This window comes from Poromitra crassiceps, assembly GCF_964638095.1.
Source record: "Poromitra crassiceps genome assembly, chromosome: 3".
In the NCBI taxonomy this organism is placed as follows: domain Eukaryota; kingdom Metazoa; phylum Chordata; class Actinopteri; order Beryciformes; family Melamphaidae; genus Poromitra; species Poromitra crassiceps.
In genome coordinates, this window is record NC_139625.1 from 8,832,975 (window position 1) to 8,859,308 (window position 26,334).

At 42.1% G+C, this 26,334-nt stretch overlaps 1 protein-coding gene across 1 annotated transcript in view; it reads right to left on the reverse strand.

The window, feature by feature from the left end:
* Nucleotides 1-4,357: 4,357 nt before the first annotated feature.
* The window catches only part of LOC310774281 (transmembrane protein 131-like), a gene marked incomplete at its 5' end in the record, with an annotated part of 80,124 nt that continues 58,147 nt past the window's right edge, over nt 4,358-26,334 (reverse strand). Inside the window, 10 exons of the mRNA XM_083634324.1 lie at nt 4,358-6,264; nt 10,003-10,244; nt 13,104-13,201; nt 15,225-15,306; nt 16,515-16,636; nt 18,607-18,730; nt 19,789-19,932; nt 21,977-22,107; nt 22,229-22,353; nt 24,384-24,541. Of these exons, the coding sequence (XP_083490450.1) occupies nt 5,935-6,264; nt 10,003-10,244; nt 13,104-13,201; nt 15,225-15,306; nt 16,515-16,636; nt 18,607-18,730; nt 19,789-19,932; nt 21,977-22,107; nt 22,229-22,353; nt 24,384-24,541 (1,556 nt within the window). The 3' untranslated portion in view covers nt 4,358-5,934. The remainder of the gene's footprint in view (nt 6,265-10,002; nt 10,245-13,103; nt 13,202-15,224; nt 15,307-16,514; nt 16,637-18,606; nt 18,731-19,788; nt 19,933-21,976; nt 22,108-22,228; nt 22,354-24,383; nt 24,542-26,334) is intronic.

The window sequence follows — 26,334 nt, forward strand, 5'->3', positions numbered from 1 at the left end:
GGCAGACAGTCAGACAGACAGGCAGACAGACAGACAGGCAGGCAGACAGACAGACAGGCAGACAGGCAGACAGACAGGCAGACAGACAGACAGACAGGCAGGCAGACAGGCAGACAGACAGACAGGCAGACAGACAGACAGGCAGACAGACAGACAGACAGACAGGCAGACAGACAGGCAGGCAGGCAGACAGACAGGCAGACAGGCAGACAACAGGCAGACAGGCAGGCAGGCAGACAGACAGGCAGACAGACAGGCAGGCAGGCAGACAGGCAGGCAGACAGGCAGACAGACAGACAGGCAGACAGACAGACAGACAGACAGACAGACAGACAGACTGAATGGCAGACAGACAGACAGGCACAGACAGACAGACAGACAGACAGGCAGACAGACAGAATGACAGACAGACAGGCAGACAGACAGACAGACAGACAGGCAGACAGACTGAATGACAGACAGACAGACAGACAGGCACAGACAGACAGGCAGACAGACAGACAGACTGAATGACAGACAGACAGACAGACAGACAGACAGGCAGACAGACAGGCAGACAGACAGACAGACAGGCAGACAGACAGACAGGCAGGCAGACAGGCAGGCAGACAGGATGGTGCATCATGAGAGGCAGTTTGGCAGTTTAACAAGCTGAAGGAGATGCTGTTATCTGCTCTATCAGATGGAAGCTCATTACAGCTCGCAGGACCAGCTGTCTGATCCCGTTTCAAACAGTCTCACAACACATGGCTCTGTGAATATAGCCCCTTTTAAGTGATTATCCCACCTTCTAAAACATCCAATGCAAGGACTTTTCAAGGACCTTTCAGGACCAATTCCATCAAATTCAATGAAGGAGCCGACACAGCATACTGTAGTTTGAGACGTGGGGTCAAAGTTCATCACTGTTACAACACAGATCATGTTTATAATGAGAACTAGCAGCTGTACAGAAGCTCACAGACAACTATTGAAAAGAGAGAGAGGCACTTCTCTTGTGAACACCTCTCAACTGTGCTGTTACACCTATTTACTAACATTAAGACAAAAAAGATATCAAAAGAACTTCACGTTCTATTCTTGCGCACAATATATAAATGCAAGCACTTTCAATGACCCATTATTTAACCTGTGATACTCAACTTGCGGTGGCCCGCGGGCGCCCCCTGTGCGGCCCGCGATGGAATTGCAATTACAGTGCACCTGAACGCAACATGCAAGATACCCGCTGAATAAGTGTCCAAATGTTCATGTCATTCTGGCCAATACTCCACTTCTGTTATAGCATTTCAGTCTGGAATATGGAATATCTTTAAATAATAATCTATGATTTAGCTGCTACTGTCGTCTGCTCGCTACCCATGCACTTACAGTATGTATGTACTTAACCTAACTAACTTAACCTAACTAACTATCCGGTGTGCATAACATTGTCAGACTAAACTCCGGCTGACACCCCAAAAACCTACAATCCACTACAGAAAAATGTATATTGTTTGTTTATTAACTGGCCCCTGGCCTTCTATCATTTCACGAAAGTGGCCCCCGGGCAAAGCAAGTTGAGTATCCCCTTTTCAAGATTCAAGATTAATTTATTGTCATTTTTGTCATACTTGCATACAACAAAGACGAAAATTGTACCTCAGTAGAATAAGCAGTGCCAACTTAGTTAGACAGACGAGACTAAAAGGACTACAAGGAACTTTAGGTGAGAAAAACACATTCTATGTAAAAGGCTACTACTTAAAGGGATAAGTAGTAGCTCAATGTGACATAAGCTAAATTTTAGCTTATGTCAAATTTCAATAACTTTCAAAGCCCTGCCCCCCCCCCCCATACACCCACACACACATTCACAAACTTTCAAGGATTTCAAGGACCTGTGGGACCCATGTTATTCAGTCCGTGGCGTTGGTGATGTCACTGTTATTCAGTGTGGCGTTGGTGATGTCACGGTTATTCAGTGTGGCGTTGGTGATGTCACTGTTATTCAGTGTGGCGTTGGTGATGTCACTATTATTCAGTGTGGCGTGGTGATGTCACTGTTATTCAGTGTGGCGTTGGTGATGTCACTGTCAGTGTGGCGTTGGTGATGTCACTGTTATTCAGTGTGGTGTTGGTGATGTCACTGTTATTCAGTGTGGCGTTGGTGATGTCACTGTTGTTCAGTGTGGCGTGGTGATATCACTGTTATTCAGTGTGGCGTTGGTGATGTCACTGTCAGTGTGGCGTTGGTGATGTCACTGTTATTCAGTGTGGTGTTGGTGATGTCCAGGGGCGGACTGGGATCATAATTCAGGCCGGGCATTAGATACCAAGCAGGCCAGGCTGATACGGGCCGACACGCGTGCCGGCGTCCGAAGGCGAAAATTTGGGCCGTTTGAAGCCCAATTTGGGCCGTTTGAAGCCAGATTTGGGCCGTTTGAAGCCCAATTTGGGCCGTCTGAAGCCCAATTTGGGCTGAGTCCAATTTCACAATGAGTTGCACCCACTTTAACCCTGAATAAAGTAATACAACCACTAGTAAACCAGTAGGCGGCGCCTGGCCTGCTGTTCAGTGAGTGGCCTGACTGCAGGCACCAAAAAAAAAAAAAAAAAATTTTTTTTTTTTTTGCAGGCCAGGCCAGGCCAGGCCACCGGGCATTTGCCCGACGTGCCCGATTATGCAGTCCGCGCCTGGTGATGTCACTGTATCTGACACGGTCTGTGATTGCCTCTGTTACGGCAAAGTGTAATATTTGTATTGCATGTTTGTCAGGTGCGACTATATTAGTTAATAATAATTAGTTTTTCAAATACAGTGGGACGGGTCAAATTGATTACTATAAGCGGATGATCATGATATTAACAATTTTTTTTTTTTCTTTATTTCTCATGCAGATTACCATCTAATTGACATTTGTATAATGTATTACATGAATACAGTACATAAAGTAAAGGAATGTTATTGACTTTAAAAATCCATACAGTAAGTTAGGCCTCCAGCTGTTTCAAACACAGCAGTCTCGCGTAGACAGACGCCGCCATTTGTCCACAGACAGAGATGCCTCAATCTCTCCTTATGCAGACAGACATGCACCAAGTATCGCTGCTGTATCTCATTGGCTCATTTTTGTCAGTTTGTAAGGAGGAAAAACAAAATACCCCCCCCATTGTTCTCAGGTGGGACAAGGCCCAAAATGATGGAGTTTTTGATCACTATAAGCAAATTATTTAAACAGCATGTGTATGATTTGGGACCAAGTTTTTTGATCAATATAAGCGGAGTCCACTGTACAATAAAGCTCACCTGTACATACCCTCCTGACCTGTCAAAATAAAAGCCTCACTTTGTGCATCAATCTGTGGCTCATCCTGGCTATTCTGCCTCTGGCTGCTGCTCACAATAATATACATTAAATACCCTAAATGTGTCTAAAATGAACATTTATTTGCAACATAATATTACAAACTATTAAATTAATAATAATAATAATAATAATATAATACTAACAACCTGTGTTTTGAATGTATGGAGTCACTAGAGTTTTGTGATGCCAAAAAAGGTTGTGAACTGCACTACATCTCTTAACGTCTTTGAAAGTCTTTCATTAAATGGACTCCAGACCAAGGCAAACAAGGACTTATGATTAAACATGCTAATAACAAAGAGGTCTATCTAACATGTGGTAAGAAATGGCAGAGCCAGAGACCTGCTAGCTGCTGTTGCAGGCCAGGGAAAAGCTTTATGTTCTTCACTGGTGATGCACATACAGTAGCTTACTGTGTACGTGTACTCATTTTATGCACAACTGTCGTTCCACACACAGCCTGGGGCATATACATTACTTCTGAAGTGCAACATGACTCCTGGTATCCGATTCAAATAGATTGCCTGTCTGACGTCTGCTAGTGCTGCCATCTTGTGGCCTGGACTGGGAACATGTTCACCAGTGAAAACGAGGTTTCCCACACACCTTCTTAAGCATCAGATTCCAGGACTTTCCAGGCCCAATTCAGTCAAATTCAAGGACCCAACACGGCCTAGTTTGAGACCAAGGTTAGTGTTGCAACAACATTGAGAATGTTTCTAATGATAACTAGCAGCTTTACAGAGCGTGATATTTATCCTGAAATGTGTATTATGAATTTTTTGCATTATTCTTTTTACTTTTCTGTAAACATTTTAACTTCACACGTGGAGTCATGGACAAGGTGCAGTCAGTGTGTCTTAAAGGGATAGTTCATAATTTTTTTAAAGTCCAACTATTTTCTACTTACCAATGATGATGTTGATTGGTAGAGTTCTTTCTCAGCACAGTCCATGCTAAGACAAACAAGCTGTCCGGACAAGAACACACAAGAGGCATTTTGCTTTTCTGATGCGTTTTATTTCAACTTTGAAAACTTTTCATATTGTCCACTGTGCCACAGCTGGCACTGGACAATAATGAATCCAAAAGAGAGGGTTTGACAAAATTTCATCAAAATGTAAAATAATTGAAAACATTTTTTTTTTTTAAATCACAACTTTAAAACAACTTAAAAATCTCACACCAATTTGGGCCTGGAAAGCGGAGTTCAAAACGTAAAAAGCGTTCTGGCATAATGGATTCTGTTGAATGACTGAGACCAAAAGCAAGGAGACTGACAAAGAATAATAACATTACTTTTTAAATAAATTTGCTTCAACTGAGCAACAATAAACATGGTGCATGGCCATACTCTGAACTCTCAAAACTAAGTGCAAAAATGATGAGAGCGATTTTTACTTGTACTCCATCTGAAGTTTCAAGATTTGTGAATGATTGCACTTACGGTTGACTTCCGACAAAGAAAACGCCAATAGATTGTTTATTGAAAAAGAAGAAACCCTGCAACACTTGAACAAGAGTCGATCCAAATTCATCTCTTTTTTAATTTTCAAACTCAAATTCTCTCTCAACCTGATGATGAGATGACTTTTTCCAACTTAAAAAAACCCCCATTAGAAATCCCTTATAGAACTGGCCCAGGCCACACATTTAAGGCAGTCAAATAAGGAATATGGTGCTGACACCAAATCAATAAATTAAACAATGGGAATCTTGTGAGATTAAAAAAACCAGCACATACCCAATGTGCCGGTCAGTCTTCCTGCTTTATTATAGACCTGGCTCTCCGTCACAGATCCAGGAGCAGCGTAGCCAAAGCACAGCCATTACAGAGGTAGAAATGATATCAACCGGTCATGTGACCACATGCTCCTTTCCTCCTCGACACACTCTCACTGACTACGTTTACACGTGCGCAATTATTCCGCTTTTTTACCTTATTTCCCGAAAAAGACAATATTCCTACTAAGCTGTTTACATGGCTAATGCGCATACTCTTGATTACGCCGTAGGATGATATCATGGGAGCGCTTTAAATAAAATAGGAAATAAAATAGGATTTTATTTAAAATAAAAACAGGATTTTATTTAAAATAAAATAAGATTTTTTTAAAAAGTTTTCAATCATTGGCGGACTTGTTCAACCATGCGAACACAGCCTCCGCTCTTTCAATCCTAAGGTCGGCGTTGCAGATAAACCTGTTGATATCCAAGTCTTTCAAAAGGGTTAAAACAAGGTAAGTGTTTGTCTCCTGACCAGAAATGACCAGCCTTGCAAACTGCGGAAAAATCTCCGATTGAGACGCATATGCCGAATGCGCAAATACGTGTGCAAAGAATGTTTCTTAAATTCTGAGAAAGGCCAAATTTGGAAAATCCAACCGATCCAATATGCCGTTTTCATGACCGCCTATCAAATTCGGAACATTGACATTTTCTGAATAATAGTGGAATATTAGTGTGCATGTAAACGTACTCAATGTCTCAATGCTGTAGGGCTGGCAGCCATCTCATACACAACATATGGAGCATATGCATAGACACACGCACACACGCACGCACGCACACAGAGGCAAAAGGCTTAATTGGTGTTGTTGGGGGGGCTTGGCCAGGGCTCCGAGCTGCGCCTGCTGGTGGGCCTCCACACGCTCCAGGGGTTGTAGGAGGGGCTCAGCTGGCTGGGGGAGGGGCGTGGAGGGGAGCGGGCGGGGCCGCCGCTGTCTGAGCAGCCAATCAGTGGGGCCAGGCGTGAGGGGGCGGGGCTCCCGATGTCTGAGCAGCCAATCAGAGGGCCCAGGCGTGAGGTGGGCGGAGAGAAGGAGTGCAGTGGGGAGGTGTCAGCACTGGCGGACCAGATGGAAGGGCTGAAGGGAAGGCTGGAGAGCCACAGGCTGCTGCTGCCAAGCATGGCCTGCAACCACAGGAGGAAATACACTATATTAACACTTACTGTACATTACTGTACACTATTAACACTTACTGTACATTACTGTACACTATTAACACTTACTGTACACTATTAACACTTACTGTACATTACTGTACACTATTAACACTTACTGTACACTATTAACACTTACTGTACATTACTGTACACTATTAACACTTACTGTACACTATTAACACTTACTGTACATTACTGTACACTATTAACACTTACTGTACACTATTAACACTTACTGTACACTATTAACACTTACTGTACACTATTAACACTTACTGTACATTACTGTACACTATTAACACTTACTGTACATTACTGTACACTATTAACACTTACTGTACACTATTAACACTTACTGTACACTATTAACACTTACTGTACATTACTGTACACTATTAACACTTACTGTACACTATTAACACTTACTGTACACTATTAACACTTACTGTACATTACTGTACACTATTAACACTTACTGTACATTACTGTACACTATTAACACTTACTGTACACTATTAACACTTACTGTACATTACTGTACACTATTAACACTTACTGTACACTATTAACACTTACTGTACATTACTGTACACTATTAACACTTACTGTACACTATTAACACTTACTCTACATTACTGTACACTATTAACGCTCACTGTACATTACTGTACACTATTAATGCTTACTGTACACTATTAACACTTACTGTACACTATTAACACTTACTCTACATTACTGTACACTATTAACGCTCACTGTACATTACTGTACACTATTAACACATTCACTGCCAGCCGTTTTTTTTTTACTGTAGGTAGCTTCTGCCAACGGGTTTTTTTGAGGATTCTGGCTCATCTTTCAACAGCTGAGGATTATTTTCTGCTAAGATTTTGTGAACACAAAATATCTCAAAAGAACTAATAGAATGTGTGCTTTCTCTGTCTAAAAGAGTTAGTTTGTAGAGTTAGTAGTTATGTAGGCATTAGCACTTGAATACAGCATGGTTTCAGTGTTCTCCTCCTGCCTCCCTGGCTCTGCAGCGGGCGTGTCACAAGCGAGTTGCTGCTGCTGCTGCTGCCTGTGTGCTGGCGGCCGCTCTTTGGGCGAGTCTGGATGGGCTTGCTCGTTTCTTGGGGTTTCGGTTGAGAGCTTTGATGAAGCTTTTGCGATTCTGGTCTTATTTATGCTGCGTGTTTCAAAGTGTGTTCCACCCGTAATCTATTATGCAAATTTGCAATCCCCCACCGCCAGCTCCCTGCGCGAAAGCGAAAGCGTTTTCGCCAATCCATTTTCATGAGAATGGCTTCCTCACGCGGCTGTTTTTGCTTGGCTTTCTCTCGTCTGGAGAGCACTGTCGCCACTTAGTGGGTCGGTAAAATAGATTATACACATTCAATACCTCCCATATTTTAATATGAGATGTAAAAGGGGTTGATCGACGTCCCACCGTCAAAAGAAATTTTTTTTTAAGACGAGATATCTCGTCAACGGCAGTCAACCGTTTTTTTTTAAGACTAGATATCTCGTCAACGGCAGTGAACGTGTTAATGCTTACTGTACACTATTAACGCTCACTGTACATTACTGTACACTATTAATGCTTACTGTACACTATTAACACTTACTGTACACTATTAACACTTACTGTACATTACTGTACACTATTAACACTTACTGTACACTACTGTACACTATTAACACTTACTGTACACTATTAACACTTACTGTACATTAATGTACACTATTAACACTTACTGTACACCATTAACACTTACTGTACATTACTGTACACTATTAACACTTACTGTACATTACTGTACACTATTAACACTTACTGTACACTATTAACACTTACTGTACATTACTGTACACTATTAACACTTACTGTACACTATTGACACTTACTGTACACTATTAACACTTACTGTACATTACTGTACACTATTAACACTTACTGTACATTACTGTACACTATTAACACTTACTGTACACTATTTACACTTACTGTACACTATTAACACTTACTGTACATTACTGTACACTATTAACACTTACTGTACACTATTAACACTTACTCTACATTACTGTACACTTAACGCTCACTGTACATTACTGTACACTATTAATGCTTACTGTACACTATTAACACTTACTGTACACTATTAACACTTACTCTACATTACTGTACACTATTAACGCTCACTGTACATTACTGTACACTATTAACACATTAACTGCCAGCCGTTTTTTTTTTTACTGTAGGTAGCTTCTGCCAACGGGTTTTTTTGAGGATTCTGGCTCATCTTTCAACAGCCGAGGATTATTTTCTGCTAAGATTTTGTGAACACAAAATATCTCAAAAGAACTAATAGAATGTGTGCTTTCTCTGTCTAAAAGAGTTAGTTTGTAGAGTTGGTAGTTATGTAGGCATTAGCACTTGAATACAGCATGGTTTCAGCGTCTGAAAATTTAAGCTGAGAAAAATGCCTTTTTGTGAAATTCGATAGAACAGTCACTTTAATCATTCATTTTTGGCATCAGTAAGACGTCAGACATCTAAACAATAGTTTTGAACAGTAATTTCCTCCATAACAGCAGGAAACCCCCCTCTCCTTCAAACTCCTCCCTCCTTGTGTGTTCTCCTCCTGCCTCCCTGGCTCTGCAGCGGGCGTGTCACAAGCGAGTTGCTGCTGCTGCTGCTGCCTGTCTGCTGGCGGCCGCTCTTTGGGCGAGTCTGGATGGGCTCGCTCGTTTCTTGGGGTTTCGGTTGAGAGCTTTGATGAAGCTTTTGCGATTCTGGTCTTATTTATGCTGCATGTTTCAAAGTGTGTTCCACCCGTAATCTATTATGCAAATTTGCAATCCCCCACCGCCAGCTCCCTGCGCGAAAGAAGAAAGCGTTTTCGCCAATCCATTTTCATGAGAATGGCTTCCTCACGCGGCTGTTTTTGCTTGGCTTTCTCTCGTCTGGAGAGCACTGTCGCCACTTAGTGGGTCGGTAAAATAGATTATACACATTCAATACCTCCCCACCGTCAATTTTTTTTTTTTTTTAAGACGAGATATCTCGTCAACGGCAGTCAACCGGGTTTTTTTTAAGACGAGATATCTCGTCAACGGCAGTGAACGTGTTAATGCTTACTGTACACTATTAACGCTCACTGTACATTACTGTACACTATTAATGCTTACTGTACACTATTAACACTTACTGTACACTATTAACACTTACTGTACATTACTGTACACTATTAACACTTACTGTACACTACTGTACACTATTAACACTTACTGTACACTATTAACACTTACTGTACATTACTGTACACTATTAACACTTACTGTACACTATTAACACGTACTGTACATTACTGTACACTATTAACACTTACTGTACATTACTGTACACTATTAACACTTACTGTACACTATTAACACTTACTGTACATTACTGTACACTATTAACACTTACTGTACACTATTAACACTTACTGTACATTACTGTACACTATTAACACTTACTGTACATTACTGTACACTATTAACACTTACTGTACACTATTAACACCTGGAGTGGCAGTGCTTTAGCGCTGCATGTGTGTGTCTTACATTGGGGGGGGTGGCGGTGCTGATGTAGTGCTGCGTGTGTGTCTTACATCGGGGGGAGTGGCAGTGCTGATGTAGTGCTGCGTGTGTGTGTCTTACATTGGGGGGAGTGGCGGTGCTCCAGGGCTGCAGGGGCTCACTGGGCCAGCCTGACCCAGACGAGGTGGAGGTGTGACTGAAGGTGGAGGGGGTGTGGCTGAAGGTGGAGGGGGTGTGACTGAAGGTGGAGGAGGTGTGGCTGAAGGTGGAGGGGGCGCGGCTGAAGGTGGAGGGGGCGCGGCTGAAGTCAGGCCAGCTCTGCTGAGGTTCGCTGCTCCCACCAGATGCCATGCCGCCCAGCACTGTGACACAAAGAGACCTTAAACCTTCAGACAACACAACAACATCCTGTTAACTGAACATAAACATTCTAAACTGCCTCTACTCCCATACAATGTTTGCAAGAACAATAGCTGACAAGAAACAAGCTAGGCTTCGAACTCTTCCCTAGCAACGCAACTCTGTGAAAAGTGTCAATAGTTGTGTTTCCATTACCCTCATAAATGCGCAAAATCTAAATATCGCAATAGAAATTGGGTAATGGAAACACGTAAATTTCGAAAAACCTCCCAAATATCGCAAAACGTTTTTGCGCTCTCATGAGGTGGTTTTTCAGACGTGTCGATATAGCAGTTTATCGCAAAAGTGTAATGGAAACAGTTTTTTCGCATTAGCACGTCATGTGACCCATTCTGCTTTGGAAAAGCAGCGAAAAATGAGGAAGAAACGGTTCGATAAGCCGTGGCAAAACCTCCGCAGCAATGGAAAACTTTGAAGCAACGCTAGCAGAAAGACGAGTGTTATGCAAAATAAATATAAAATAGATAATGTTTAATGGCAGAAATCGGTCCATGGTGACAGGCTGCCTGTGTGCGCGCATTTGGCACAGCGCGAGATAAGGGATGAAAAGCAAGCACACACCGGTGCGGTGCTCCTGACTGAAGTGAATACAGTGACTGTGAGTAATACATTACACACGTTTCAGGTGCAATGTTATAATTATAATAGCTACACAAAATTGTGATTATTGACCAAATCAGCCTTTTCCCCCCTCCATCTCTAAATCGGACCAGTTGTAGGCTATTAGGCTATTAGGCTTTTTTCCTCTGCCTGTCGCGCTCACTGCATTCACCGCAGCCAGCAACATTTTGCAACTAATTTTATTTTGAATTGATAATCAGGCTCGTTTATATGTGTTGTAACTTCATGTTGTGATTTGCATTGACCATTGGTTGGATTTGAGCATGCAGGGGACGGGATATGGGGCAGATCCACTGTGGCAGGCAGCTGCTGGTAGGCTAATGGGAATTGCGTTCAGGTGACGAAACTCAACTTCAATGGAAACGCCTACAAGTCGCAATTGTACATTGTCGAAGTTGTAGAAATATCGCAATTATTTTGCGAAAAACTGTAATGGAAACACAGCTAATATCAGCTAGCATGAGGCTAAGATAATGACATCAGCAAGAGTCATGCATATGTACAGGCTACATCCAGTCTAAATCCAGTCTACATCCAGGCTACATCCAGTCTACGCTGTTTCCTAAACCAGTCCGCCAGTGTTTCCATTATCCGGTAATAGAGTACCACAGGGATGATGTATTTTTGTAGGCTTACTAGGGATGCAACGGTATGAGTTTTTGACGGTATGATAACCTTGGACAAAAATACCACGGTTTCACGGTATCGCGGACCTTTATGTTTTGTCAAATGTGGCATAAAAAATGCCAATGAACAAAATGTATTTTATTTTTTAACAGTTTGCTGAATTGTGGACTGACATTTTTTTTTTATGTAACCTCCAACTGTAATGACAGTTAACTGGCAAGTATGTGTGTGCTTTGGTAATATAGTACTGTTCTTCCTTATAAATGTAAACAATCTAATTACGGTAATTTGATGTGAAACTAAAACATCATAATAATATCAAATGCATGCTTCTCTTTTGTAATGGGTGAACACTGAACACAAATAATTATTGTTTCCTCACACATAGACCCCCACTCTGTCTCACACATAGGACACACACACACACACACACACAAAGTTTGTGCATACTTTTCCACTGCCAGGTTGGAGGAGTCTTTCGTCATTATCTGATGTTACTTCTCTTCAGTGCAATACGTTTTGATAACGACCTGCTGTACAGCGCCGTTCGCTCAGTCAACTAACGTGTCGTTAACGTTAGTTAGTGGAGAAAGATAGCTGGTGTTAGCTAGCTAATTAGCTGCCTCAGTAACGTTAGCCTAGTATTTATCTGACGTTTATGTTAGCTACTCCTCAAACCTGCGGGTGGAAATGGTTTATGTGCAATGTATGTATGTTGAAGCAAGACAACGTTTTAATGTACCTTGAATTTGACAAATAATAACGACGGGTGGTGCTCACGCAGACCTAAGGCCATCTGTGATTTTACAATAGGCGAAATATTCCCATACAGCCGACGTCGTCTTTTTAGATGGGGGGCAAAGTTCAGGGGGGTCCTTGCGTTCTCCTGCTTTATCACACACATGGTTGTAAACACAGTCAGGGACAGCTCCTCACTACTGTGTGTCTAGGTAGGCATGCAGACAGGGGGAGGGGCCGCGTAAGCTGCACTCTGCAAGCGACCTGGCCACGTTGTTTTGGGGAAACAGCTGATACCGTGGGGAAGGTATGACGGCAAATCTGAGTGGTTTTGATACCGTGACTTTTTCAAACCATGGTATACCTTCAAACCGGAAACCGCTGCATCCCTAAGGCTTACCCAGATGTCCCTGCACTTCCTGGTTCATAGGTGTAAAAAGCAATAGGATTTGTGCATGAGGATTTTGGTTAAATGCATGTAATAAGGTCTGTTGTTAACAAAAGTTTATGAAACGGTGAAGTTTGTCTTCACTCTTCAGCAAGATAATCTTCACAAATGAGGAACACCTTTATGACTTTGGTGTTGCCCCAATGAACGCACGCCCTATGCATGCGAGTCTCTGATTGGTGGGACTTATTTGGAATGAATATGTATAAAGTAGCCTACTTTACTTAAAAAAAATATATATATATATACTGTATATAAATCTACATGTCTCGATTATGTTCGATAGGCTATATAGCCTGCTATCGATTGTTTTCAATAAACACAGATATAATGTCTGCCCAGACTAATCTCATGTGAGCATGGTTACCTCCCGACAGGTTAAACAGGTTACTGGACCCAAACGCTGAGAAGGAGTTACTGAGGCCAGGAGCTCTGCCGTTACCAATAGGGCTCAGCATTCCAGTCCTGGGGAAACATACAGTATCACATTAAGAACACATAGTGATGGCAGTCAGATACTGTAGTCCAAGAGTAATCTATCTAATGCAGATTTTTCATAGTCTTCCCAAATAATTTGAAGAAACTTGACGTCAAAGAAGAAAATGATAGCTGCGGACAGCAAACATCTACTAGCCTACTAAAAAAATGATTAGTCGATGTTTTATTGATTTAAAAACAAATATATACAGTAGACAAATACAAATAATTCAAACAAGCTTCCGAAAGAAGGCTTTCCGAAAGAATTTACCGAGATTTTTGATACTCCACACCTGAACATAACACAGGGCCTTCAGTTGACATACTGTAACAGTGGCCATAATTGGACTACAGCTAGACTGTCAACTAGACCAGATTCTCAACCTCAAAAATCAAGCACCCCTAATTTAGTCTACCGTAGATCAGGGCCATGGACCCCCATTTTAAAATATTTAGTCTCTCAGACCCAAATCTGTAGAATTCCATAATACAGTATCTGTATTAGAGAGAGAGACCAGTGGAGCTATGATGAAATGTCTCATTCTTCTACATTCTCCAATTGTTTTCACTTCAACTTTAAGAAATCCTCAATTTGGTGGGGACCCCCTGGAACTCCCTCAAGGACCCCTGGTGGTCCCCGGACTGCACATTGAGAACCACTGAACTAGACCCTATCACTCTATAGCTGAACAGCATTGAGACCACAAGGTCTCTATTCCACAGTACAGCTACCAGTAATGCCTTGATAGGAATGTGAACTACTGTGGCTGTCTCTTTCCAAAAATAGTTAGAACAAATTTAAAATGACATTGTTTCAATATATTCAAAGTGAATTGCGTTTTGCCATTCTTAGAATTATACTTGCCTTTTTTCCCCCTTTTTTTTTTTTAATTCGAACAGGTAATTCGGGTGGGAATCACAAGTTTGATCACGATGCGATCTCGATTAATTTGGCAACGATGCGATTTTTGCCAATATCACAAAGTCTGCCAGGATGCGATTCGATTCAGGGGGCTGCGATCGACATTAGACGATACGCCCCACGATATGCCCAAACTCACTTAAACAATCAGTTAACACAAAGCAACTAAAATATCATTTTAAATTTTATTGTTGAGGTCTTAGACATTAAAATGAAAAGTAATCTATTCTTTTTAATAAGATTCCAAATAAAAGCATAATGTTTATTTCTTTTATGGCGGGTCATAGCGATTAATAGATGTTTTCACCGTGGATCGATGCAGTTGGATTGTTGATCATTGAATCACTAATTAACAGCTCGGATGTGATTATTTCCCCCCGCGTTCAAAGGGAGCATCGAATTTCGGGGGGAAAGTGACAGGCCTAATTTGAACTAGCCCATATCACTATAAAGCAGGGGCGTTTCTATGGGCGGGCCCGGGTAGGCACAGGCCCGCCCACTTCTTGCCCTCACCCAGCCAATCAACTTGCTGTTGGATTTTTTTTTTTTTGCTGTTGTTGTCGTTGTTAATAAATCACCTAAAATGACAATGTGTGGTTTGCAGTCTTTGTCTACTGTGTTTATTTGTGTGATTCAACATTACATTTCATTTCCTGTGTGATGTTTGCATCAGAAATCTACCACAATGCAGCGCTGCCCAAATGCGCAAAATTGGTTTTCTAGAGGCAAACTTGCTGCTGCCTTGCTAGCTAATGGTTTTGTAGCTTAGAAATGCAGGGCACATCATCTCCAGAGTCTAATGCATGATGACTTCATGACATCCAGAAATTTTGCACGCTTATGTTATGGATTGTCTGTGCCCCACCAATTTTATCCAGGCCCACCTATAATTGAATTTCTGCCTACGCCACTGCTATAAAGTGTGCTATTCTACTCTACATCTAAAATCACAGTGTGAAATGACATTGGGCCTATGTAGTAATGTGCATAAGGACCAAACATGTATGTACATTCATATTTCCCAGGTGTTGTATAGTTCCCAAACAACTACTATAGAAATGATGAAAAGCATTTAGCCCCCAGCCTCACCTGTCAGAACACTCACTATCCACAGAGGCCATGTGGGCCACGCCCCCGCGACTCATGGATCCTCGAGTCGAACTACTGCCCCCTGCAGGACAAACCACAGCAATACACCTGTTGGTTAGCTCCGATTCGGCTCATGAATCTCCCTCCTCGGATCCTTTTACATGGTTATCAATCTGGTTACTTCCATGGATGATAACTTGTGTCGCTTCAAGGTGAGTAAGGACCACATTTTCATTTTGGTATGTGTGAATTATTTTTTATGCCTTAAAGGACCACTTTGCCATTTTTCAACCAGCTTTGTATCATTACATAATCGGTAGTAAATATGCAAATGAACAATGTTTAACACTCTTGCCTGGACCGAGATCTCCCTGTTCATTCACAGAACTTCCTGGACTAAATGATGCCATCATGATGTCATTTGGTCCATGAAGTTCAGTGAATGAAGGTAGAGAGAGAGCAATAGCGATAGTAATAGTGATAGTGACACCATGGCAAAACTGCTCCAAATGACATCATGACATCTTGAGTTTTATACAGTGTTGGAAAGAGGAGAATTTAAGCTTTCTGTTGATATCAAAATAATACTATGTTTTTGAGGAAAAAAGGCCTCAAAGTTGGACAAAGTAAGCTAGTTCTGCTTGTTGCCCTACCTTTATGAGCTTCAAAACTATGTATCATTTGAATTTCACAATAATATTTACACAGAATGAAAGCGAAGCCTTTATTTTAACTAAAATCTGGTGAAACCCCCAAAACAGGCCAAATCAATATTTTCTATGATATGTTCTCATAAAATCAAATTTCTACAACAGGCCAGTGCTACATGTGAGTGATTTTGTCTGAGCAGGTCACATGTTATTATATCGTTGAAGGGCAATAAGACAAAATTCAAAGGGAGATTTCTGGCAGTGGAGCAATGTCTGAGCAGTACAGGAAGCCAGTGCTACTGAATGAACGTAGAGTAAACAAAGCACTGTTCTGATGGGATTTGTATCCATTGATGACATGAGGACGTGATTTGTGTTGTGGACCAGTGATGTCATTCATGCACAAATGACATCACCGGTCCACAACTTTACCATAAAACCACTCTCAATAACTATCAAACTAAATTAATGACTGCAAAACTCTTGACAGTTTCCGGATATGCTACTGATTTTGTAATGATAATGTAATGTAATGATTTTGTAATGTAATGATTTTGTAATGATATAAAGCTGGTTGAAAATCGGCGGCGTGTTCCTTTAAGTGAAAGCTGAGAAAAGCAATGAGCAGTGTGGCTCTTACCTGGGCTTTTGTCGTAACCTGCAGCCACGGCAGCAAAAGTGGGGTTCCCATTTTGACCGGGAAGAGAGATCGACTTGGTGAGTTTGCTTTTACTGCAAAGGGCAGCCTTTAATCCCATTTCACTGGAAGAAAAAACAGGGAAACATCAACACAATGCAACGAGGAGAATAATAAACAACCGCCCCAAACGTTCCCCTCCACTAATGGCCCATTTCCACGGCTGGTATCAGCGCGGCCCCGCCCCACTCGTCTCGCTTTTTTGTCTCATTCCACCGATCAAAAACCTGGACAGCCCGGGTTGAGTCGGGGTTGAGTCGTGCTGCTTTTGGTGCCTGCTCTGTTGAGGTTCTAGCGCTGTGAACCCGGGTTCATACGGTGACGTGAAAACACTGCAGACGACCGATTGGTCAGGCAGAATCGTGTTTACTGTCTACTGTCAATGCTGGATACCAGTTTAGTGGGGCTTACCGTCTCTTCTGTTATTTCCATCAGTCTTTTTGTGTTGCTGCCTTCGGCTCTGGTGAAATAAAATCAATCTCCTTGCTCAGCTTTAACATGACGGTGGTTTTCAATTGTTTTGAGAGAGAAAAAGTCTGCTCCTCGGGAAGCCCTTTGTAGTTGTGTGCTACGTCGGCTCCGCTAGGCCGGAGGCGGGGGTTTAGCGAAGCCGCGGTCTTGCCTGGTGAGTTGCCGCCGGGGTAGCACTTCCCTTCTCCCCGTAGCGCAACTCCCATCCCCCGCGCAGTGCATGCATGTGAGTTTGAGTAACAACAAAGTGATATCCATTCTCCTGGCCGATTGTCACATTTGCCCATGTACACTGTAGGTCATTTAGAGGCACCAGTATTTCATAACCAGTTTAAAAGTTCCGTGTATGGATTTAATTTTAACGTTATACGTTATAGCCTACTTCGGCTATGGGCGGAGGGCAGATATGCGGTCGCTATGACGACCAGGTGTGGGCGGAGGCGAGTAAACTTGCTATGGAAGCAGAGTCTATATCAAGTAGAGACGAGTGAGACCAGGTCGAGTAGAGCTGTACTGTGCTGTTATATGTGGTGGAAATGAGCCATAAGATTAAGGGGACTCAATAATAAGTAATGAGTATGAAGTGCAATTAATAGTGGCTGTGGTGGCACTTACATTTGAAGGTCCCATTCTACACTTTGCACTGTTTTATATGCAGGGCTCCCACATATTTCCATGGATCCATAATAGGATGTCTATGTAATGTGAGGCGGTGACTCTGAATCAATAGCAGAAGTTATTGCTACACTGGACAAATAGGACACGCCTCTTTATATTAGATTTTAGTGCTTGAGAGTCACTGTATCACATTACATGGAAGCTATTTGAATAAAACAGGAATTTTCCATAAAAATGTTATTATAAAATACCACTATAAATACCACTAAAATTGACACATAATAAGAGCTACATTAACGTCAACAGCTACACCGTTCACTCGTGGCACTATACATGAGCGCACACTGGCCCTGGTGTTGTGTCCATGCTGAGTATGAACCATGGCTATCTGCGAGCCCATGTAGTGTGGAGCAGTAGCATTTACGATGTTAAACACGTGATTCAGTTTCAACTGTTCTATCCTGTGGCGCACTGGCAGCAGGCCCACCTTCTTGAATTCGTGACTCCCTACATGAGTTCTAGGAGGTGCATCTAATAAGTAACGAATCATGTTATTTTGCATCACCTGCAGTTTGTTTCCGAGGTTTGCCAAGCAGAACACGCATAGTCAAAATTGCACTGAATCTAGGATGAAACCAAAAGTTTCTTAACAGAAACATCGAAAGACCTTGTCTTACGATCTAGAAATGCTATTTTACCGGTACACTTAGATAAGATTTTAGCAGCAATTGGTTCACAGGAGAGAGCTTGATGATTTAGACGCTGCCGTCATCGGCCGCATCAACCAATCAGAGTGTGTGACTCCTCCGCGTAGACTCAATGCAAAGTTGAAATTCTTGGACAGAGACAAAAATCACTCAATGAGTGGAAATAGCGCCACTCCAAGAATTAAAATGCAAGACTTTTTTCCCTTTTCTTTATAAAAGACACGTTTGGGCAGCTGTACCTGGAGCTGCAGGAAGCACAGGTGGAGAAGCTGCCAGTAGAGGGCGGTGGAGTCCCGATGGGTCTCTTCAGGAATGGCTCTGCATTCATGGTCTGCATGGAGATCTGCTGGAGACTGTCCACTGCTGGGGAGATGTCAACAGACAGCATTCAATCACATTATCGACTTATGTTCAAACAATATAAGCTGCTGCGCGCTAACAAATTACATTAAACTGGTCTTTTATCTTTGATATTGTTTGAACATCAGACAGCACAAGGCTAGCAAGCTTTACCTTGAGCCATCACAATATCTGGTGACCTCAGCTGAACCCAATAGTCCAGTGGTTCTCAATTGGGGGTCCGGGGACCCCCAGTGGTCCTTGAGGGGGTTCCAGGGGGTCCCCAGCCAAAAGGGGGGCAATTTATTTACGCTATAATTCCGTTCATAAGTAAGACAATGACTATTTGGTCATGGGTTTTACACACTTTCTGTAATAAAACATCTAAAAGCTTCAATCTTATTATCATATGGGGGACCGTGGGACAAGATCCTATCAAATGGGGGTCTGTGGTCTAATCTTTGTCAGTTTAGGGGTCCTTCATGTGAAAGAATTTGAGAACCACTGCAATAGTCTACCATTAGGGGTATGACGAAATATTGATATATTGTGAATTTTAGTGACACTTCCTCTTGTGATATGTTATTGATAAACTGATGCAAAATATTATAATTATATTATTAAAACATGCGGAGTGTGTATGAAGCAAGATGTTGAAGGCACTGGTGTGGTCTTATGGTTTAGTATATAGAGTAAAGAGTGTGTATGAAGCAAGATGGTGAAGGCACTTGTGGTGTTATTGTTGAGTATATAGAGTAAAGAATGTGTATGAAGCAAGATGTTGAAGGCACTGGTGTGTTATGGTTTATAGATTATAGAGTAAAGAGTGTGTATGAAGCAAGATGTTGAAGGCACTTGGTGTGGTCTTACGGTTTAGTATATAGAGTAAAGAGTGTGTATGAAGCAAGATGGTGAAGGCACTTGTGGTGTTATTGTTGAGTACGGTATATAGATTATAGAGTAAAGAGTGTGTATGAAGCAAGATGGTGAAGGCAGTAAGGCACTTGGTGTGGTCTTATGGTCGAGTATATGGAATAAAGCGTGCGTATGAAGCAAGATGTTGAAGTTACTTGTGGCCTTACGGTTGTTGCCTTTGCAGAGCGGCACACAGTCCCACTCTGGAGGAGGGGAGATGCTGTTCTCTCCCTCTGAGCTGCTGCTGCTGCTGCTGGGCTGCAGCCGGGCCAGGGGAGGGGGCCGCAGCTCCTCCAACTTCACACCGTGCACTGGTGGGCACAGAGGCACAGACATCAACACAACTTCACTCCAAGCTTATTAGAGTTCACTAAAGCTAGACTAAAAACTAAAACTAGTAATAGCTGTCAAACTAAATGAATGCCTGCTAAGCTGTTTACAGTTTTCGGATATGTGTGAGATTATGTGCAAAATAAATCCGCAATGAAAATGAATGAAAATGACTGCACAGAGCGCATGCGCCTCATGGCAAGTGAGGAAGTAACTTCAGTTACTCTTGGTTAGTTTGGTTGATCTTTGCTAGTTCTGGGTGTGTGGATTTACTTCAAAAATGACCGTTTCAAGTAACTTTTATTATTTCATCGCGGTGAGTACACGAGTCACAACATGCACATGTGAGTGTTTCTGGCGGTGTTGGGAATGTGTATTTTGGGTGACTGAACTGGAGTAGGCAGTTGTACCATTCACTACACTACCATTGTAGTGCTAAGCTAATTAGCAGTGAGGGCTGTACCGCTCTTTGTAGGGCACGCACAGTGACGATAAAGGCATCCGCATTATCCATTTACTGTCGGCAATATGGCAAATAGGCAAATCTCCCAAAATGTTGGTGTATCCCTTTATGGATAAATAACATGTAAAGCACTGACCTCTACCCCAGCTTTAAAGCCCCAATCAGTAAGATTTTTGAAAAATTTTACTGTAATATAAGAGCTTTTTAGTCATACTGTAGGACATGGTAGATTGACTTGGAATAGGGAGAATCTCGCCTTTATTTATCCCACACCGCCCTCCATTGGCCAGCCCTGGGACTAAGCAGTTTGTCTGCCACGTCCCGTAGCAATAATAATAATAAAAAAAAAGATGTGGGCATGCGCTCTACAGCCGCAGCATTCCTGAAAACCAAGAAGTAACTCGATTCGGATTTGCTACGAAAATGATGTTTCACGGAACTATGGATTATTATTTCATCACGTGGTGAGTACCCGATGTCACAACATGTACATAGAGCTTTCTGGCGCTGTGTTTTGTTGACTGTGAACGGCGATATCGTTATCGATACTAATGCACGCAGAGGGCGCGGTGGAAAACTTACTGAATGAGGATAAATAACATGTAAAGTACTGACCTCTACCCCAGCTTTAAGGATAAATAACATGTAAAGTACTGACCTCTACCCCAGCTTTAAGGATAAATAACATGTAAAGCACAAACCTCTACCCCAGCTTTAAGGATAAATAACATGTAAAGCACTGACCTCTACCCCAGCTTTAAGGATAAAATAACATGTAAAGCACTGACCTCTACCCCAGCTTTAAGGATAAATAACATGTAAAGCACTGACCTCTACCCCAGCTTTAAGGATAAATAACATGTAAAGTACTGACCTCTACCCCAGCTTTAAGGATAAATAACATGTAAAGCACTGACCTCTACCCCAGCTTTAAGGATAAATAACATGTAAAGCACTGACCTCTACCCCAGCTTTAAGGATAAATAACATGTAAAGTACTGACCTCTACCCCAGCTTTAAGGATAAATAACATGTAAAGCACTGACCTCTACCCCAGCTTTAAGGATAAATAACATGTAAAGCACTGACCTCTACCCCAGCTTTAAGGATAAATAACATGTAAAGTACTGACCTCTACCCCAGCTTTAAGGATAAATAACATGTAAAGCACTGACCTCTACCCCAGCTTTAAGGATAAATAACATGTAAAGCACTGACCTCTACCCCAGCTTTAAGGATAAATAACATGTAAACTACTGACCTCTACCCCAGCTTTAAGGATAAATAACATGTAAAGTACTGACCTCTACCCCAGCTTTAAGGATAAATAACATGTAAAGCACTGACCTCTACCCCAGCTTTAAGGATAAATAACATGTAAAGTACTGACCTCTACCCCAGCTTTAAGGATAAATAACATGTAAAGCACTGACCTCTACCCCAGCTTTAAGGATAAATAACATGTAAAGCACTGACCTCTACCCCAGCTTTAAGGATAAATAACATGTAAAGCACTGACCTCTACCCCAGCTTTAAGGATAAATAACATGTAAAGCACTGACCTCTTGGTTTTGAAGGTAAAACGTTGGTTATGGCTGGTGATGTGCCACCTAAAGCTTGATTTAGAACACTCTTGGAGTTAAAGGCTTTTCGCTTGTTTTCTAGTGGGGTGATGTATGGCAACTCCAGTGAACTGTGGAGCAATGAGGACAATTAGAAGAAAACCTAAAACAAAACATGTCTAGAAACATGTCTCAGCAAACAGGAACCAAGCAAGCATTTGGATGTAATAGAAGCCAAGGAAAGGAGCTGACCTTGACGTTTGGCTCTTCTCTTTGGTGTTGGATGGCTTTTTGTTCTTCGACTTTAAACTAGCTTCTGTCATTTCTTCTTTGTCCTTTTCCATCATCAGTGGTCTGCTTTTTCTGTTAGCCAGCTCCTACAAAATAAAAGACACATGGCGGGTCCCTGGGTTTACTGTAGGATAGCGTATTAGTGAGATGCCAAATGATGTCAAAGGAAACACCGTCTGAAATCACTTATCAGCGTTCCCACACCTTCTTAAACATCAAGATTCAAGATTCAAGATTCAATAGTTTATTGCCATATCAATTAAAATTGATTGGAATTTGTCTTGGCATAATGCTCAAACAGACAAAACAATCACAGTGACAGACTATGAAAGACAGACAATACAACTACACATCTGTTGCGACATATAAAAAGTAGAGGAACATGCAATCAAAGATAACTTTAAAGTGCAAAACAGTATGCAATACTGTAAGGAAGTTTGTGTGCTTGCCTTGTGTGAAGTGTGAAGTTTGCTGGATCTTAGGGCTCACGGGCAGTGATCGATTAGAACCACAGAGATGTCTTTCAGGCGAATTTATTTGGAATATCAGGCAGAAGCAGTATACAGAGTGGCATACAGATTTGCAGAAAGGGAAGAGGACCATACATATCATAGCAGAACACCACCTTTATAATCCCCCCACATTCGAGGTATGACATCGTTGGTGATGTCACAACGTCCGGGCAGGTATGACATCATCGATGACCTCACGAGGTGAACTCTGACATCACCATCGATGATGCACGGCGGTGACATCACCATTGCGTCGCTGGCGCCTTGGTTCGTGGGCGTCAATTGCCCCAAGAACAGGCCTGATGGTGGGCCATTATGGAGCATTTTCTACAAATACAGTGTACAGTGCAGGCTAGGCACAGGCAGCTAGTGCAATAAAAAAAAGTGTATGATGCATTAAAGTGTCTGGTGCATTAAAAGACTAGGGGGTCAAATAAAATTGGGGTCGTGAACTGAACTGAGGAGGAGTTAAGGGCCCTCACTGCTTCAGGGTACGAGCTGTTACGCAGACGAGTGGTTCGGCATTTGATGCTGCGTACCCTTCTTCCCGAAGGAAGGGGGGCAAAGAGAGCATTGGCTGGATGGGAGGGGTCCCTTATTATCTTCAGCCCTAGCTTCAATATGCGCTCGTTATAGATATCGCATATTCTCGGCAAATCCTTACCGATGATCTTCGATGGCGTTTTCGCGATCCTGTTCAGCTCTTCTCTGTCTTCAGCTGAGCAGTTACCAAACCAAACTGTGATAGATAATGTAAGCACACTCTCTATCATAGCTCGGTAGAAGTGACACATCCCTATCTTTGAGACTTTGAATTTCCTGAGTTGCTTCAGGAAGAACAAACGTTGGTGGGCTTTCTTTACGATAAGGCTCACATTGACGTTCCATTTAAGAGAAGAGGAAATCGTGGTCCCCAGGAATTTGAAGCTTTCCACCTTCTCAACAGCCTGATCATTTATGATTAAAGGCTGGAGTTCAACCCAAAGACCCAACACAAGTGAGTTTGATCAAGGTTAATTACTGTTACAGCACTGAGAGATTCCATGAGAACTAGCAGCTTTACAGAAGCTCACAGACAATTACAAAGAGAGAGAGGCTTGAATGTGTGAACACTTCTCAACTGCACTGTTCCACGTTAAAGGAACACTCCGCCAATTTTCAACCAACTTTGTATCATTGCAAGGTCAGTAGTATATCCAAAAACTGTAAACAGTGTTGAAGCCATTCATTTAGTTTGACAGTTATTGAGAGTTTATTTGAGTGAAGTTGTTGACCAGTGATGTCATTTATGCACAAATGACGGGGACAAGTGAAGGCCTAAAAATGTCAAATATCGTTGTAGGATTTTTAATTTTTCAGTTTCTTTTGCACCAGATTCATTACAGACCCCGGAAAAGTGTTTTGGCAAATTTTGGAGGTGATCGGAGCAACCGTGCGCCTTGCAACTCCGGACAGACAGACGGACAGCTCTCCAATTATAGCAGTAGGATAGCATTATGACTTAAATAAGCGTAAATGTGTGATTAACGTTTGCTCCACGCTTGGATTTGAGCGGTAGGTACCTCAGTGTCGGTGTTGGATGTGTCTGTGGTGGTGGAAGGTACCTCAGTGTCTGTGTTGGAGGTGTCTGTGGTGGTGGAGGAGCTGTCGTCATTCTCCTCCCTCAGCATCTCCTCCCCCTGAGGCTTGCTCTTTGGTCTTGCTTCTCCCTCCTCGGTCTTCTTCTGGGACTTGGCTTTGCGATGGACCTTCCCTTTACCTGCTGGAGGGGTGACGTGGTTACGTTCAATTAAGATCTATTGTATCCAAATCCACCCACACATATTCAATTAAGATCTATTGTATCCAAATCCACCCACACATATTCAATTAAGATCTATTGTATCCAAATCCACCCACACATATTTTCAATTCAATTGAAATAAACAGCTCCAAGGGCAAAGAGTAGCTACAGGAAAAACATACCGTACACTAAACTACACCCACGACATTTGAGATGAAATCCTATTATCTCCGGTGTAATTGTCATAACTCAAATGAAGTGCATCTATATATAAGTTAAAGGGGACATGTTATGCCTTTCCATATTTTGTGTCATGTATACTGTTACAATGTTGGATCCTCATACTAAACGTGGTTTCAAATACTGTAATGAGGTGAACATAATGTGTTACCCCACATTAGCGAAAATCGTGGGACTTCGACTGCTCTGAACGTGATAATTTAGTCCCTGAGAAAGTCTCCCCCTCACAGAGAGGGGGTGACATTGTCAACAGGCTACTTAGGAGAGAGGCTTTCTGGATCTTCACCCTGAATACAGTGGAACCACAGGGACTAAATGAGGAACTGAGCCTCTCTTGTTACCTGTGATCTTATTGTGAGGAAGTGATGTGTTGTTGTATTGTACTTGTTTATTATGTATTATTATAGAGGGAGTGCTGCTCTAACACAGCACTGCCCCCCTTTTCTATTTTTTCTGTGAGTGCTCTCATGGTATAGGCTTATTGATTAACCACCTCCCACTCCATTGTAACCAATCAGAAACTACCACCTAGAATGGAGGCTCTCTTAAGTGTTGGGATTTCTGCCTGTACTGTTTGACTCTGAAGAAGACGCAGTGTGCGTCGAAACGTCAGTTCAGCTCTCTGTACCTTTTATTAAATGTATTGAAGTGACTTTGTGTGCTCCAGCTCACTCATTGGGTTAGTCTTTTTTGAAGTGGCCCATTGACCTGTTTGCAAGATTAGGCTTACTTCACATTTACTTTTACAATAAAAACACATTTATGCAATGACTTTACATAATGTAGGCTATATCTATGTGCATCATCCTACCTGTGCAGCAGGGGAGAAGAAAAGGTAGCAAAACAATATCATTCTGGACAAACTTTCACCAATCTAATCTCATCATGACATAGGGATAGGCTATATTTTTCTAGCCGATGCGTTTAGAACATTCTTTTCACTTTGATCTTGCTATAGTGTAGCGTATTTACATGCTTGCAGTATTTAAACTGCAGTCAGATTGGTTTGAGAAGCATAATAATATGGAATAAAATATATGAGACAGACGGGGATGAAACGGAGGGGGGAGATCAGAGCGCTTGGCTTTCTGACCGGACTGGATCGCTCCGTGGAATTGGAGCTTAAAAGGCAAGCTTGTGACTCGTTTACTGCACTTCTCCAATGAGCAGACTGTGCATAATTTTACGCTTAAAAGGCGTGGTTGTAATGCTTAAGGCTGCGTGTAGCGCCGATACCAAAATATGGAGTGGGCTGGTCCACACCCACTAATCTGCGCTGCGCTGGGCGCAGTTTATAGGCCGATGCAACAATAGAGCCCATGGTCTCTAGGTGATGTCAGATAGACCCTGATTACCTTATATGGTCAATGCTCCAACCCCCTGCAGTGGTCAAACCATACCCAACCATTGGGATCCTATGGAGCCAGCCTTGAGTGCGTGTTGTCACAATTCACTCTACCAGACTTTACAGGCTGTACTTTTAACAAACTTCACACATTTTAAAACTGTGACAGTGCACACAATTTCAACCC